The sequence below is a fragment of the Teleopsis dalmanni genome, chromosome X (genome assembly GCF_002237135.1).
Source record: "Teleopsis dalmanni isolate 2A chromosome X, ASM223713v2, whole genome shotgun sequence".
NCBI lineage: Eukaryota > Metazoa > Arthropoda > Insecta > Diptera > Diopsidae > Teleopsis > Teleopsis dalmanni.
In genome coordinates, this window is record NC_051848.1 from 28,742,099 (window position 1) to 28,760,415 (window position 18,317).

The 18,317-nt window shown below is 25.3% G+C and overlaps 1 protein-coding gene across 1 annotated transcript in view; it reads left to right on the forward strand.

The window, feature by feature from the left end:
* Nucleotides 1–18,317, forward strand: part of LOC119687017 (serine-rich adhesin for platelets) — a 64,245-nt gene that overhangs the window by 39,924 nt on the left and 6,004 nt on the right. Inside the window, exons 2-7 of the mRNA XM_038101163.1 lie at nt 4,691–4,812; nt 4,919–5,052; nt 5,880–6,432; nt 6,491–7,164; nt 7,920–8,317; nt 8,527–8,769. Of these exons, the coding sequence (XP_037957091.1) occupies nt 4,691–4,812; nt 4,919–5,052; nt 5,880–6,432; nt 6,491–7,164; nt 7,920–8,317; nt 8,527–8,769 (2,124 nt within the window). The remainder of the gene's footprint in view (nt 1–4,690; nt 4,813–4,918; nt 5,053–5,879; nt 6,433–6,490; nt 7,165–7,919; nt 8,318–8,526; nt 8,770–18,317) is intronic.

Genomic DNA, 18,317 nt, shown 5'->3' on the forward strand with positions numbered 1-18,317 from the left:
CTACTTAGAGTTTTGATATTATTTAAATAAATTTTCTTTTATAATTTTTATGGTATACACTTAAAACACTTTAAGAAGCTTAACTCATGGTATAAAATTTTGACTAAAAAAAATTATTTTCAATAAATTTTTTTTTTACTACTATTAAGTTCTTACTACAATCGTAGTTAAATTTTATTTCATTCCAAGCATGGTACCTGAATCGATATTTTTTTCTTATACACATATAGTTTGTTATTAATTGCTTTATTGAAAAACAAATAAAATCTAATTAATTGACTCGACAATAGTTACAAGTAAGCAAAGTAAATGCATTTGTCAATTAGTTCTAGAAGTAAACCTTTGTAGTATTAGTTTCTTTTTATACTTCTGTCACTAACATAAATGCAAATTTTCTTTATGTCTATAATCGTAAATTAATTCTTGTACTCTTCACTCTACTGTAACCATGAGTATATTAGGTTTGTCAAGATGTTTGAAACGCAGTAAACAAGTCATTGCAAACCATATGATATATTTTACGAAACAGTTTGATCTAGACATATCCATCTATCAATTTATCATAATATTGGTCATATAGTCTCTAGCACAGTTAAGCGAATAAAATTTTGACCAGGATATTAAAAAAAATTTAGAAAAAAATACCACAAAGCATATCAAAAAGAAATTAGAAAATCAACAAAGTCATTTTTTTTTATTGATTATTTAACTTTTTTTCTTAACATAGTTTTCCTGAGTTTTTTTTTAATTTTTTTAAGCCGTTTAGATAAATCCCAACCCCTTTAAATAGGGGTTTTTGTTGTCAAATTACTGTTTCTGGTACCAAGTCTTTCTTAACAACCATTACTTTAACTTCAATATTCAATTATTTTCCATGTTTTTTAAGCGTTTGTGCATAAAAAATTATATTATATATAATATGATTCTTCTTAACCCCTTTAAATTAAGTCTCGCCGTCGTCGATTAGCTAAATTCCACACAAGTCTTTTCTACCAATTAGTTCTTCAGATTTGGAAATACAAAATAGAAGAAAATACGTAAATCTACTGAACATACTATTAGGGAAGAAATCGGTAACGAAATTCACGAAATTTTCTAGTCAGAATGAATGTTCCGCATAGAACCTTATGAAAAGGTTCGTTTTAACTCGGAGTGAGATATCGTGTTTCCAAAATAATATAAATTATCAATTATTATAAATTTTTTACTATACTACTCTGCAGATATTTATTGGAGTGTTGACTTCATGTTGACTTCACAAGACATGTGGTGTTTATGGATTGACGGGAAATATTGAAAGATATTCAAAATATTCGATATAGCCATAATGGGACAACATAAATCAGTATAAACTAAATTAATTGTATGTAAACAGTTTAAATGAATTGTTGTTTTTGTGGTTATTGTTTTCTTTACGTGGTAGCCAAAGTTAACTCTGAAAGTAATATTTAAAGCATATAACAGGTAAAATAGTGTAACGGTAACACTAAACTTAAAAGACAACTAAAAGTTGAATTTAGATATTTTGTTTAATAAAATAGTTAAAATTAACTTATGACAGAGTTTAAAGCTTAAGTATGCAGAGAATTCATAGAACTAATGATACCAATCACTGCTGAACGTATTCTCTCCGACATGTGAATAGATATATCACTTTTTTTTTGTTTTTCCAAACAGGCAAATCTCAAAAAAGATATATATATTTAATATTAATTTTTCTTTGAATTACGCAACTATTTAAAAATTAGACGAATTCGAGTAGCAAAGAAAAGACAAGAACAAATATTTATTTAATTTATTGAAATTTGGTTGACCATACAACGCTGTTTCGACTATTGTCAAGTACTCATCAACAGTGGTCTTAGGAAATATTCGAATTTCGTAATTTGTATATAGTTTGTATATAAATTGTTGGGACTGCAAGTGCCAGGCTGAGAACTTCACAAGTAGTCAAAGCTGCACAAACTTTCAATGCTCAAGTTTCAGATTTAATATATATTTTTAATTTTTAATTTGTACTGTGGAAAAGAAAAAATTAAAAAAAAAATGGCTATAAAAACCTAATGGAAGATATCGTAAAATCATTATGTTCTAATTGTTTATTTTTATATTTATATATAAACCTTATAAATGCATTTATCAAGAAGTATAAAACAGTTAAATGTTACATTGTACATGATAATAAATTAATTTTAGTCTAAAGTTTAACATAAAATTATAAAATAAAAAATAGTGAAATCCTTGAACTTAAGCCTTTGAAATTATTCACTCTTATTTACGTGACCTGCAATATAAATACCAATAAATGTTAAACTTGCCCCTGAGAAATTATGTCAATTTATATTTTATGAGAGTATCTGAAAAAATTTAATTTTTTTTTTTATTATTATACATCGATAAGAACAAAATCATTTTTTTTTACTAAGGAGCAGAGCTTCTGGCTATTAAAAGATATTGTTTAAATGTTCAAACGATACTTTCGCGTCTATAAGTTCTAATAATCTTTATGTGTGTGTGACGCAAAACGCAGCTACATTATGCATATAACTGAGATGACATTAATATCGTATGTTATGTACACTATCATTTCTATTTATGGATGCATTTTTTACTCAAGGGACTATATTTTTGTTGAGGAACTTATTGATTTTTCGCGAAACGTTAATAATGTTAATAAAAATTTTAGCTATGTTTTAAATAAAATTAAAAGATAATATTTCAATTTAAATATAATAATAAAAATAATAATGCCAGCTTTTAAATAAATTAAAAATACCTTTAAAATATACAATTGTTATAAAATATAACCAATATCACGTATATGTAAAATATTCGAAAAATTTTAGTAGTGTTTATACCTTTTGTACCAGTCATATTTTAAATGTCTAACATTTTTAATAAACTTAATATTTATTTATAAAATTACTAATTTTATTATTCGATATCTGCAAGATTTAAAAAAAAAGTAGTATTTTAAGTACGTATTTTCAAAATGACGTTCACACATTAAACACTATAACATTTTTAAAAATTTAACTACGAAAAATAATTATTATTAGGTTGAGGCTAGTTGAGTCAGCACTTTTCCTCTCTATTAACTGCGAGGTTTCTTCATAACCCCTCTCTACGTCTTGACTGGTTTATTGTTTATCACTTTATTAGACTAAGTCATAACTGACCTCAGATCTGCATGCCTCTCCGAGAAGCCTGTAACCATTCTTTGATTCGATAAGCCTGTCAGTTGGTAAGCCTGTCAGTTGGTAAGCCTGTCAGTTTTCGTGCATAATTTAAGGTGTTTGTCCTTTATGTATTTTTTAATCAATTAATCTTGAGGTCCCTGAGGATGTGATTCGTCCTAATGTACCATGGTACCTTAAAAAGTCTTCTCAGAGCCTGGCTTTATGCAATTTCTAGTTGGTGAATAGTAGTGTTTGAAGCACAACGGTATCATCAATGCTAATACGTTGCAAAGTATAAAAAAACATGAAATAATATGTCTAGATCTACTCTCTAACGACTTTTGTCGCAATTGTAGTTTTAAATTAGAGACATAGACAAGTTTCTACATTTTTAAGGTACTACTTGGATAGGGAACTCGCATTTTCTCAAAAGAACGAATATCATGCTTTAGAATTCTACTTTTAAGGTGGTTCTTCAGGTTTGGCGCACATTATTTGTGCTCAAGTGAGCTGTGGTGCAGTAGACTATAACTGACTCCAACCTAATTTATTAAGCGTAGTCATATGTTAAATACGTATAGTTTTTTAAACATATAAACATTTTTCCTCACAAAATTGAGTTTTAAGTTATAAGAACTTGTTGTTACAGAAAACTGGAAACGCAAAACTAAATCTCGAAAATAGTGAAGTAAAACTTCACTATTAGAAGCTTCTATAAGCTTCTATTGTCATGAAGCTTATAGAAAGAGTACTGTTGTGATTCTAGGCTCTAGCAGCTTATCTGGTACACATGTATTCTATGAAAATACTAGAAATGGGTATACACAGTGACAAATTATAAAGGAAAATTGATATTTACGACCACAGAAGTAAATCTATGATGATATATATAAACTAGAGAATTTCGGAAGAATTTTTAAAAAGGCTTTAACAACAACAAAGAAAAATGATTTTATCAAAAAACCACTTTTTTTTTAAATTTAAGATCAAAAAAAATATTTTTTTTTAAATTAAACTTATTGAAATCGTCATTACACTGTCATTTCCTTTTTTTTGATCTTAGATTAGATATAAAAAATTAAAAACTATTGACTTAAAAACTGACATTAAGGTCCATAAGTTTTTTTTAAAAGATTTTAGATATAATAACAATTATATTTAGTTTAGGGTCTAACATCCTCGGATCTACTTAGATCTTAACATTTAAGTGTTCTAGAACTTAACATGTATATTTAGTATATTATTATTATACAATTATTATAAAATTAGTATACAATTATTATATAATTATTATATATTAACATTATATTATTATATTATTATTTTATTACATTATTTAAAATAATGTCAAAAATTTTAATGGGTAAATCAATCAATTTCGTATACATTATAGGACTAAGTATATGCATTTGATTTATATATTTTTACTTTTATATATACACTTTTCTACGCTTTTATATATGTATATATATTCTTGCTTGGTTTTAACATTTTTGAAATTCTATTTATAGGTGGATTTGCAATGGTTTTTCTAGTAAAAGCCAACACAGGCAATGCAAAATATGCACTGAAACGTATGTACGTAAATAACGAACATGATTTGAACGTGGCCAAAAGGGAGATACAAATAGCAGTAAGTAATGAAAATCCAATCATTATCGTGGATTATCGTGGATATATAAATTGGTTTAATGTGTCAATATAAATGTAAATATCTATATATTTTATTCTTATTACAGAGTAATCTAAGTGGTCACAAAAATATTATTGGTTATATCGACTCAAGCATTACACATACGGGAAATGGAGTGTGTGAAGTTCTGCTATTGATGCCATATTGTAAGCATCACATGCTGGCCATGATGAATGCACGGTATGTATTTTAGTAAAATATAAAAATAATATCATTACCATTTATACTATCAGTTATCATAGTATATGTCGAGTTTTAACCGTTAAACAACCGAGTCATCACGAACTTGATCTGATCAATAGTTTCAATGGTTTGACTTCGTCTAACTATAAAATATTCTGTGTCCCCGATCTACTCCTATGAACATTATATTAATCTTTTAATATAAGCGTTTTATATGAATATAATGGAGTGTATATGAAAGGTATTCAAATGAAGTAGAAACATAAAGTAAAGAACTAGGCTATCATTATTTTGAATATCGAAATAATAATAATTGTCCAATGGCACGAGTGCTTGGGTGATTGGATATCGACCCTTTATTTTTGGTTGTATTAGGATGCAATTTGTCGTAGCTGTGGGGAGGACGATGAGAGCGCATCTCATCTTTTGTGTTTTTGGATCTGACTTTAAATAGCATTTTATGCTTTACAAAAGGTTCTAGGTGGTTTTAAACCCTGAGGTTTTCATTATTTATATACGGCATCACAATGGGCCAATAGGCCTAAGTGGATCCACTGGGGTTCACCGGTATAACCTAACCTAACCTAGGATTTAATTTGGCTTAAATGAAAAGTATTTAAGAGAACTATAAACCTAAAATAATAAACCGGATTGGAATCTTTGTTTTGGCAGATAAATTTCGTGCCTCGTATTTATTTAAATAAATTTTTTTTTAATTTAGAATTTACAGTATTCAGTATTCCTGAATCTTCTTCATTTTGCAGAGTTACATCATATACATATATATATATAAACTTTTATTTTTTTCTATATGTATCTTATAGCTTTCAAGTTGGCTTTACTGAACAAGAGGTTCTTACCATCTTCTGTGATATATCTGAAGCAGTTTCACGATTGCATTACTGTCAGACACCAATTATACATCGCGATCTTAAAGTTGAAAATATACTACAAAATGATACTGGTAATTTTGTATTATGCGATTTTGGCTCAGCTACAGCAAAGGTACTCAATCCACAACAACATGGCGTAAATACAGTTGAAGAGGAAATACAAAAATATACAACTCTTTCGTATCGTGCACCTGAAATGATTGATCTTTACTGTGGCAAAAATATAACAACGAAAGCAGATATATGGGCACTAGGCTGTTTGTTATATAAGTTATGTTTTTTTGCTTTGCCATTTGGCGAGAGTACTTTAGCAATACAAAATGGTCAATTCTCAATACCTGATAATTCTAAGTACACCAAAGGTATACATCAGCTCATAAAATATATGCTTGAACCAGATATGGACAAAAGACCAAATATATGGCAAGTATGTGAGGTTGCATTTAAGCTTACCGGAAAAGAAAATCCAGTAACGAATTTGCACGTAAGTTTTATGTTCTAAATAAAAAGCTATATATTCTAAAAATCGAATTATTTAATAGAAATCGTCGGCTCCAATTATTGAACAGCTAGCTGTACCAGCATTTGAATCTGAGGTTAAAAGAATTTCCAGTGCAGCTGCTAAAGTTGTCAAACCTCAGAGTGTGTCTATTGTCGAATCTGGCACAAGTGTTGCGCCACGACAACGTCCCAAAGGCTCATCTGCAGTTCATGGTCAGAACCCATTAGGTTTGGGCTTACCACCTAGTCCCTTACCTCGTAATAATATAACGTCACCACAACCACAACAACCAGTCATAGAGCAATTTCAAACAAACTTTCCAAATATGCCGCCGCCTCCTGCGGCACCTTCAGCGTCTACAGTTCAGCAACAAACTGCAACAATAGGTAATACAGTTAATGCGGTTGCAACCCCTAGTGTGACTACTGCACCAGCTGAAGTGTTAAATAGTTTATTTGAGTCAAGCGTGTATCCAGATCCGTTTAGTGAAAGTTCATTACCTCCACAAAACAGCGAAGTATTAGATCAGGCTGTAATTACTGTTATACCGGATTCTACTTCGCATGATGTTACAGGCAGTAATGTTGTTACCGCTCCTGCGGCAGTAACACCTGTGAAAAGAATGCTGTCACCTCCCAAAGTTGGAGTTTCTACAAATATGCCCAATGCAACCGGACATCGTCGTAACGTCAGCGATACTTCAGCTTTTAATAAGTAAGATTTTGTACATTTTCTTTTAAAATAATTGTTCTCCTGTCGATTTGTGTCTATTTCTGTGTTCTTTTCTCTTTTTTTTTTATATACTTTCAATATGAATTTTAAAATCAATATGGCTTTCTTATACACTTATATAATTTCGCTAAATGCATATTTTTATTCAACAAGAACATCGATATCAGATGATCAAAATGAACATTTAAGCGATTAGATATTTTCATAAACGATTCATGAATTGCTTACGTTTAGTTGAAGATACAAGCAAACAATAAATTACAAAACAATACACTGTGCCAGTTAAAAAAAGTTTTATCGATTATATTAAACAAATCAAATACAAATATTTGATTCCGATTCCTTTAAAATTATATGACTACTATTCATACCAAGTAGACTAGTATGGAATATCACTGTAAATGCTTTCGCCAATAAAAAATATATATATTAATTTAATTAATTTAATTGGTTTAACTGCTTATATAAATAAGTTTCATTCATATTATTTATTTGTGTAAATTTATCATCATACCATATCATCGCAACACTAAACATAACCATTTCGTCTTAACATATTTAATCGATTGTAAGTAATAAATATAATTTGTTTGCTTGTCTTCCTTTCTATTATGAATTCTTAATTGTTTTCTTACTCAATTTATTTATTTACCATAATCATTTTTTCTCATTTATTTATTTTTTATTCCTAATTTAACCTTTTCATATAATCTGCCACGCATGTGTGCACATCATAGAACCTTTGCCAATGAAACATCCCAATTCCTAGCGCCTTATGATCAGTCCGTAAAGAATCGTAACACTAATATGAGCAGCGGTGATGAATGTGCTATTACAAGTAGTTGTAGTGCATCTGTTTCAACAACTTTTGGTGGTTCCAATCCTGGACTGTTCCTATCACCAACACATACACCACAACAAATACATGCACAACCGATAACTGGATCGATTTCCAATACTGAATTGACAACAACAAAAAATGTGACTGCATCCGCTGATGTCATTAATAGAGGTTCACTCGAAGGACATGTTGATGCTTGGAATCCATTTGAAGAGCAACCCTTTAGCCAGATGACGGAGGATCATATATTTGAAGCTGAATTCGATAAGCTAAGACAGCGTGGCAGTCAAGGAAGTGAGTATTATATATGATGAAATGTTTTATGTGAATGTATAATAATTATAATAGTAATTCTATCTATGTTTATAGAAATTTGTTTCTAATAAATGTTTTGTATTTTTTAATATTTATGAGCACATTAGAATTTGTATTCTTATTATTCAACTTAAAATATTTTTATTTAAAACTATATAGCAAATGTGATAATCTACTTTATTTGATAGGCATTACTGCAAAATCAGCATCAACAACTTCTACACTTACACCAACAGAAAATAATTCAGTACATTCAACAACAGTGCCAGCACAGACAGCACCTACAGCATTAGTCACATCTACAGTGCTTCAAAGTGGCGGAAGTGGTTCCAGAATTTCACCGCATGTACCTGATGATCCATTTGGTTCAGCACCATTTAGTTTGCCGCCAGGACTAAGAGAAAAGGCAACTTCACTACGTAAAACAGGAGGTAAAGCATGAATATCTTATTATAAATTTCTATATACTACATTAATAGTACATTATGCGCTGCTATATTTCATATCGGCCCGGCCTATTAAAGTTTAGTAATACTTCCTAAGTATATAGAATAGTTACACTCCTTAAAGCATATATGTACTATTTATTCTATCGAAAATGGGTATAATTTATAGCATTTGTAGAGCAATCTACAGAAACCATACATATGGTTGCCAACCTCTCTATATTTATTATCCTGCTTTAAAATTTATATGTATATTTGTTTAGGAAAATATTAAATTTCAGTTATTATTTATGTCCAAATATGAATTATATTCAATTTTCTGATTAACATGGTCAGCAGAAGTAGAAAGCAAAGTTAAAAGTTAATTTAAAATATTAGAAAATAAACTAGACTTTTTAATTTTTTTTTTTAATTTATTTAAATATTTCATATATAATCTAAATGCACATTGTGTTTTTTTCTAATATTATAAATCAACTATAACTGCTGCTCAGTTGTGCCGAAAATTCTATATAATAAAATTACAATTGAATAGTACAATTTATTGCTTTTTTGTTTTTATTTAGACCTTGCAAATGTAAAATTTTTACAAAAAATTGTCTAACAAAAGTTCTATTAAGTAAGCAATTTTTAAATTAATTTAAAATTAATCGTAATAATTCAAATCAGTTATAGTTGTTGTAAATTAATATATGTAAAATACTATAAACATAGTAAAATTATGAGCAATCAATTTCTATGGTGTTTGTTTAACATACACACACAAACGCATTTACATAAAAAAACTCGTACACATACATGTATACAAGCACTTAAAAACATATTAATTAAAATCACACAATAAAATATAAGTAATTATATAGGATATATAATATATATATATATGAACTATTCTCTAAAGGAATTGATTCTGTATTATCCGCATGGACGTATTGTAATATGTACATACAATTAATAAAAAAAGCTATATAATATATAATGCCGCTGGTATGGTGCTGGTTTTCAATATTACTACTATTAATATCTTCTTAATAACTAGTTATATATAGTTATACAAATAAAAAAGTAGTAAAATCTGTAATTGGTTGCGGTCTAATTTAATACATAACTAATAAATTATTTATTTAGCTATAGTAGCAGTACTGGTAGTTAAAATAAATTTCCTTAATAAATACTAATTTATTAATTAATTTTGCATATCATTGGTTAAAGTGATTACAAAAAAAAAAAAAAGAAAGAAAAAACCTAAAACACAACCAAAATACTCTTAAAAATTAAATATAAAACCAGAGTTTCATTAAAGATTAATAATAGTAATTGTATAAATATTATTGAATATTAAACTTCAATTGTAATAATTAGAATAGAAAAATATATTGTATGAAAATTGTTAGTGGACTTTTCTTTCAATTTTAGCTTAAAAACATAAAAGCCATATATCAAACTAAAGCAATATTATATTAACTGTATTATATTAATGTATACTTATTAAATAATATGAGAAAATGTTATAATACATTTAAGAAAAAACTATGTATATATATTAATTTTTTTTTGTTTTGTTTTTGACAATTATATATTATTTTTTAAAAATAAGTACGTTTCGAGATCTTTGACTTTATTTTAAAAAAATTTTTTTATAGTTTAAAAATTATTTTTTTATTTAGTTATAACAATAATTCCACATCCCATTGACTGGAAAAAAAACAAATTTTTTTTTACATATGTTTTTACATAAATTTAAATTTCGTTATATTTTAGTAAATAAATTGTTATTTGTATATTCAACGAGAACGCAACTTTATTAATAAAAATTATTCATTTAGGTTAAAAATAAATTTTTTTCTTAATAAACTAATTAAAACTAGGAATTTTTAAAATTCTTTTATTATTCAACTGAAAAAATTAAATTCATTTATTTATTGAATTATTTATTTTTAATAATGCCAAAATCTTTATTATATATTATTTTAATGGCTTTTACTTTGTTGATGATGATGTTGTTGTTGTTGTTGTTGTTGTAACCTGGTTAGCTCGCTAGTTTCTGAAAGAGTTTATTTGATTTGCGAGAATTGCGAAAAGTGAAACATCAATGAGGGTTAACGTCCTGGAACCATTCGTCAATTTCGACGATCAAGCGCCGTTCATCATTCCCAAAAGGGATTGTGCTAGCAGATCTCCACAAGCTACGACAACAACAACACTTAGTTATCAATAATGAATGGCACCAAAATGAAGATAAAACTTCTGGTAGAATCATATCTTGTCTTCAATTAACATGTGTATATACTGTTAACCTTATTTTGGTTGCTGTTTCAGTTTTGATAACAAAGCCATATTATCAATGACTTCATCAAACGGTGGCTATATTAACAAATTTAATTGGTATCTTGTTTTTATGATAATTTATAAAGTCAAATTGTTAATATAAATAAAATAAGTCTGTGACAATGTGTTTGATAGTACACAAACTATAAACAGTATATACTTATTCTCATAATATAAAAGTATTCACTGTTTTTTGAACTTCAACTTCTCACGGTACATAAAAACTTACCTCTTATAAAATATATATTTCAAAACCCCAATATATTATTATGGTTAATAATTCCAACACAATGTTAAAGTTACCGAAATATTGTAGATTTTCATATAACGCCACAAAAATTTAAATTTTTTAAATTTGGAGACATGTATGTCCATTATATTGAACTTTTTTTTGGCATATTATTCTTATCCTAGTTATATATTTTTTATAATTTTTTCTTGATTATTTTATATTCAAATTGTTTAAACGAGATTATGTATGTTAAAATTATTACAATAATAGTTCATTTAGTTTAACATTTTAACAGCGGAAATGATTTAGGTACTTCTATTACAGTGTTTTTACTATCTATTTTATTTTTCATAAAATATAATATTACCCTTAGGTTTTGAATATATGTATTAACGATACATTCAACATAAAAGTAATATTATTCTAGTGTATTTTTTACGATCAAATTTTCCTTTCTGATCTCTGACAGTAATTTTTATACCCCATAAAAAAGGGGTATACGATCCTGTGTACACAAGTAAAAATTGTTGTTCCGTGAATATATCAGCTCACATAATATATTATTTATTTATATATATGTATATTTTAAACAAATTAAGAAGAAAATATTGATGATATATATATATACATAAATTAATACTATTTACTTTTTATATAAAATGTATATATATATTATATAAAAAGTATATATATATATATATATGTTTATTTATATTCAAACATTTTTTTCATAATTTTAATTCTTTTTTTACTTTGTAATTATTTTTTTTTTTTTGTGATTATTTTCTTTTGTTGCTGTTTCCAGTATAAAATTTAATGATATATTTTTTAAATAATATTAATTACCTAAAAATTTAGTGATTATGATTAAAATTTTATAAAAATCTGTTATTTGCTTTATAATTTTATAAAACATGTATAAATTTGTATATTGAAAATTTATATATAAACATGTTAAAGTTCATTTTAACTAAGTTTAATATATTATAAACAAATAGCTATAATAGAACTGTAAAAATATATATTTGAATATATGATTCGTTTGGAAGTAATTTTCAATATTTTTTAAGTCAAATTACTTTATAACTAATTTTGTAATATGGTTTGTAAATACTTGACTACAGAAGAAACAATTATTTCTTATAAAGTATTATATGTAACATACAAATTCTTTCCATAATATATAAATAAATTTCAATTTTGTGCACAATAAGGTATAAAACTTGCCTGGATAAGTTATTATCTATCACTTTATAATAATTCCAGTTTCTTTAATACTATAAACTTAAGACCTTAAACCCTTTTTTAACTTTTATAACTTATAATTGCTCTAACTAGCATTTTTCAATGTATATATTGTGTTTCGCATTCAAGTGATTTAGTTATTAGAGATGAATATTTAGTCCATAATTAAAGTCTTACAAGTGGGGGTGAAATTTAGGGTTTTTTCCATTTTAAATATTAACCGATTTAAAAAATGTCAAAAGAAAATCTATTTAAAAAAATCCAATAGTTTAAAAAACATTAGTTGAAAAAAATCTTCTCGAATAGTTATAGTCGTATACTATAGTTTTTACTTTACTAAATATCTATTAATACCGATATGTCCATCAGTTAAGGCGTGCGTCTATACTCAACGTACCGTAACTTTGTACGGACTATTTTAAAATTTTACATATAATATAATTTATTAAATAAATCATGGTTTTATATTATTTTTATGTTAACTTATAAAGACTTGAGAAATACGTACTTAACTCGATGTCTAATCTGTTTTTCTGTTTCAAAATGGGCTTACAAATTATAATGCTTTCAGTATATTTTATGAAATAATGTTCAGCTATATGAATTAACTGTAGCTATTTGAATAGCTTTTGATCGTGTATCTCGGTTAATATTTAAAATGGCTAATTCTCCCTTCTGTATAATATTTCTTATTGTATGGATTATGGAATCACGTTTAGTTTTTTTGAAACTTCGGAAAGAAATTTTGACACTTCGTGACGGAATACCCTCTATACATAGGCGGGCAAGGAGGGGCAAGCACAAACCGATTCATATATATTTTTTTATTGATATCTATAATTATTTCTTTAAAACAAAAGTTCATAATTACGTTTTCATAAAATTACTTGTTAAAATATAATTTGAAAAGTTTAGTAAAGTGAAAATGATCAATATAATTAGATAAAGCAACATCAACAAAGTTTCTTTAATTTTTTAATTAATTTTCTTTAACTTTAATTCTTTAAAATTCTTTAAATATGTAAAAAAATAAACATTTAAAAAATATTTCTAATAATATATTTATAATATATAGTATTATAAATATTTATTTTATTATATATTAAAAAATAGTAACCTATATAATTATTATTAAGTGAGGAAAAATATATATATGAGTTTTCTTATAATGTTAGCTATTTAATTGTTATTTTTATTTAAATTCCTTTATATAATTCGATTTTATATAATATATAAAAAATATTATCAAGAAATTAAATACACTTTGTAAATTATTTCTATACGTTACCTAAAAAAATTAATATAATTGTCTAAAGTAAAATTAGTTACTGTTTAAATAGTTTTATTTTAAATTTTTGTAATTTAACTACAATTTGTTAATTTTCATTAATATAAAAAAAAGAATTAATTTTATTTTTTTAAATATTTGCTAGTCGATTTTAAAATTTATTTTCGTTGTTATATATTATAAGTATTTTAGTTATTGATACTAAATTTGTTTTTATTCTCTTAAAAGTACACACAATAATTGTATTTTGGAACATAAATATGTATATATATAACCATAAAATCTGTTTCAATCTGACTTCTGGAAGAAATGACATTCATGGAGAAAAATTAGAAAAGTTACTCCATATGAATTTAAAATACCCTTTCTGAGATTTCTCATTTTTATTTTAAATTTGTAATTGTTTTTTTTTTTTATGCTTTCTTAATAATTTAAAAATATATATAAATGATAACACTTTAAAATAAAACATTTAATTTAATATATTGAATTATTTAACTTTATATAAATATTAATTATTATAATTCAAAACTAATTAAAAATATAAATGAAATTTTAATGAAGAAAGTTTAAACGACTTTAAATGCTCTTCACTATGGGATGTTCTCTACACTACTTTAAACTTTATAATTTATTTATTTTGTATATATCATGATTTTGTATATCACAATTTTTTTAAACATACAAATAGTTTCTGCCCTATACATATATAATTAATTAATTCACAATTAAAACGTATCTTGTTTTAAATATCAAATAGTTTATTTGTGTTGTATACAAAGACTTAAGATATTCCTATTTGAACTTTCTTCCATTGAGTTATCAGTTTGTCAGCATGTCTAACATCTATAAATCTTATGGAGAAAAAATATAATATTATATATTAATTCGAAATGATAACTGATGATAAGATAATAAATTGACACGTAAAATATCTTACCAATAAAAGATTTAAAATGGGTTTTTATATATTTTTTAATCTGGCTGTAGGTCCGTCCCTTCTTATTAAACAATTCAACGTTTAATATTTTTTATTATACTCTATATTTCGACTCTCCTTGATTACGATTATAAGTTAATATTATAAAAAAACTATAGAACAATGAACAAAGAGGATCCGGTATATGTAATTTTAATAATATTAACTTATAATCGTGTTCCTGGCGATGACTCTCAAGGAGAGTCGAAATATAGAGTATAATAAAAAATATTAAATGTTGAATTATTTAACGAGAAGGGACGGGCCTACAGCTAGATTAAAAAATACATAAAAAACCATTCTAATAAACAGATCGATTTAAAAAAATTTATAATATAAGATTTATTTTAGGTAATACAAAGATGTATAGGCTGATAAGAGAAGTTTCTGAACAGATAAATATTAATTAGAACATTTCTCAGTCAATTTTTCATTATTTTTTTTTAAATAAAACTACTTTTTTTTCTTTTTATGTTTTTATCATGCATATATAATATTTTGAGAATTATTTAAAAATAAATTATTAATAAATCATATTAAATAAAATAATTATAAATATACAATAAATAAAATCACCGCCAAGACAAAAATAGCATTATTTAATAAATATTTTTTTCTCTGATTATCCGGCCAATGCAAAATGGTTCCTTTAAATAATAAAATACATGAACAAATTTGTATATGTACATATATATATATATATATATATGTATATATTATGAAATTAAAAAAAATGTTTAAACTTTTTTGGTGTACTCATATTAAAATAAAAAATGTTCAATTAAAATATATAACTAAAGTACCTATTTTATTAAAACTATTTTTAAAAAACGTTTTAGTACAAAAAATTTGAAAACATTAATTTTATTTATAAATATAAAATATTAAAAAAAAAAATTATTGAAAAATATATTTATCATTAAAAAAAAAAATTAAAGAAAGAAAAAAATTAAAATTAATATTTTGAAAATTTGAAAATTTTAAACAAAAGTTATGTATGATCAATTATATGAGCGATATATAACCAATTTAATTATAGTTAGTTTGGACTGATTTGAAATAAGTTTTGTATTCTGAAATGTGCTCGATTTTAGTTTATTTATGGTATATCTGAGAGTGAGAATATGTAACGACAGCAATGAAAAGTTTGTGAAAGAAGTAGAAAAAAATCATAAATAAATTAGATACTTATATGCATTGTTAAATATATTAATAATAATTGTATAAAACTATGTAAAATAAATATATATATATATTAAATAAACATTCTTAATAATATGCATAATAAACGAAGAGAAAATAATGTATTTAATTATAAGAAAAATAAATAAATTTGGATTTAATCATTAAAAATGCCTATAGCATAATTTAGCTTATATTGTTGTTGTTAGTGTTTACTAATATTCAAACTCATAACACTTATTGTTAATAACATTTTTACAATAATATAATTACTATTTTTTTTTCTTTTTTGGTGTGTGTGTGTGTGTAATTAGTTTTACTATATTAAATAATACATTGCGCTTTTAATTTGAAATATTATTTTCTACGTATTTATTTAAAGTAATTTGTTAATTTTTATTTAGTTTCTTTTTTAATAATAGTTTAATAACTTTGTAGATTTTTGATTTAATGTATTTTTTATCGTTGTAAAGTTTACTAATATCTCTGAACACAGATTTATATGTAGTTTAATCGTATCCCAAGCCAACTTTATCAACGAAATTTTATTCCGTAAGAATTGGTCCATATCTAAGTTATCCCGGGAACCATATTCGAGAAACCATAAAAAGTGTTTACCGTTTAATAGATTAGATTGAATTGACTGACACTAAATATCACATAAGCACCCCTGAATTTTTAATGACATCAGTTTCCTTTTCTTAAAAAAAGTAGCAAAAATTTTTAAAATGTTGGTTGAAATCTATTAAACGAACTTAAACTTAAATTTAAAATAATTATTTATTTATATATTTTTTTTTTGTAGAAAAGTGCTTAACTGTGTTATTTGCTTATATTTTTTTGCTAATATTATTTTTACTTACTTGCTTAACAGATTTTTGGTTAACACAGCACTTCCTACTAGACGAGATTTCTCTTCAAAGATCATTTATTTATTTAAAATAAACAAAACTTTTGTTTCAAAAAAATTAATAATAAAAGTTTAAAAAATTTTATTTTCTGATTTTACAATCTAAAGATAAGGTGTATATTACTTTCGACTCGTTCAAACACCAATTAGTTCCTGCAAATCTTGCTATTTCTGATCGTAGGTATCAAAAATATTCAGGTATATTTATTGGAACTTTATTTTATTTAAAAATTAAAACGGGAGTTTAAGATCGGTTTGCAAACTTTTAATAACAGAAAATGCTTGAATAAATTAAATAATTAAATAAAAAATTAAATAACATCCACGTAAACAATCGATGGACTGTATTGAAAGACGACGTAACTGCTGTTGAATTGAGAAACTATGGAAGCATAGCAAAGAGCAGAGGGAATAGGGTGACATAGTAGAGTAAGCAAAAACTCATTACAGATTGGGAAGATATGGAGACCATTCGCTTTCTCTTACATGCAAAATCGATCATACTTGATGTCAAATACAAGTGACATCATGGTTATATAGTCACCTAAAGTTTTCTGTAGATTTTCAATCCTTTAAAAGTTTAGTAACATTACTAGTTTTTTTTAAATATGATCGTGTTGAATATAGTAAATTTATAGCATAAATATACTTAAATTTTAATGTGAAAGTTATTAATACTTTTGCGTTGCGAACAAGTAGCTTCGACGCATATAACCGTTTACTAAACACCTAAAACTGGATTATACAATTTTATTTAATGTCAATATATCTGATATATATTTAATACTGTTCCATAGCTTTGAAGATTCTAATCTTTCTCGTAACACACGCTACACTCTAAGAACTCTGTAAATTCCAACAGCATTCACGTTAATCCCTTAGAAATACTCGTTTATACTGACGATTAAGTGCTTTTCATCTCTCCCATAAAAAGTCCTACTAGCTGATCTTTGCTAAATATTACAACAACAATATAAAGTGTTATCACCATATATGTTAATGTTGATTTTAATAATTATGTTGGATTTTTTTTACATTAATTTTTATATAGGATTATATTTATATCTTAATTTTATAGGATATTAGAAGCTTTAGTAATTTATATCTTTTTTTTAATTGTTATGAAATTTTCTAATTTATATTTGTTCTACTAAAATCAAGTGTTTTAATTATACTTTATATGTAGTGTAAAAATTATATATTAAATTTGTCAGAATGTTAAAATGGCAGTAAAAGCAAATCTAATTAGCGAAATCCGTCTGTCAGACTATCTGGCTGTGAATATGCAAACTAATCGTTTAGTTTTTTATCTAATATCATAGAACTTTCTGAAGGGATTTGCAGAGGAAGATAAATGAATCTGAATCAC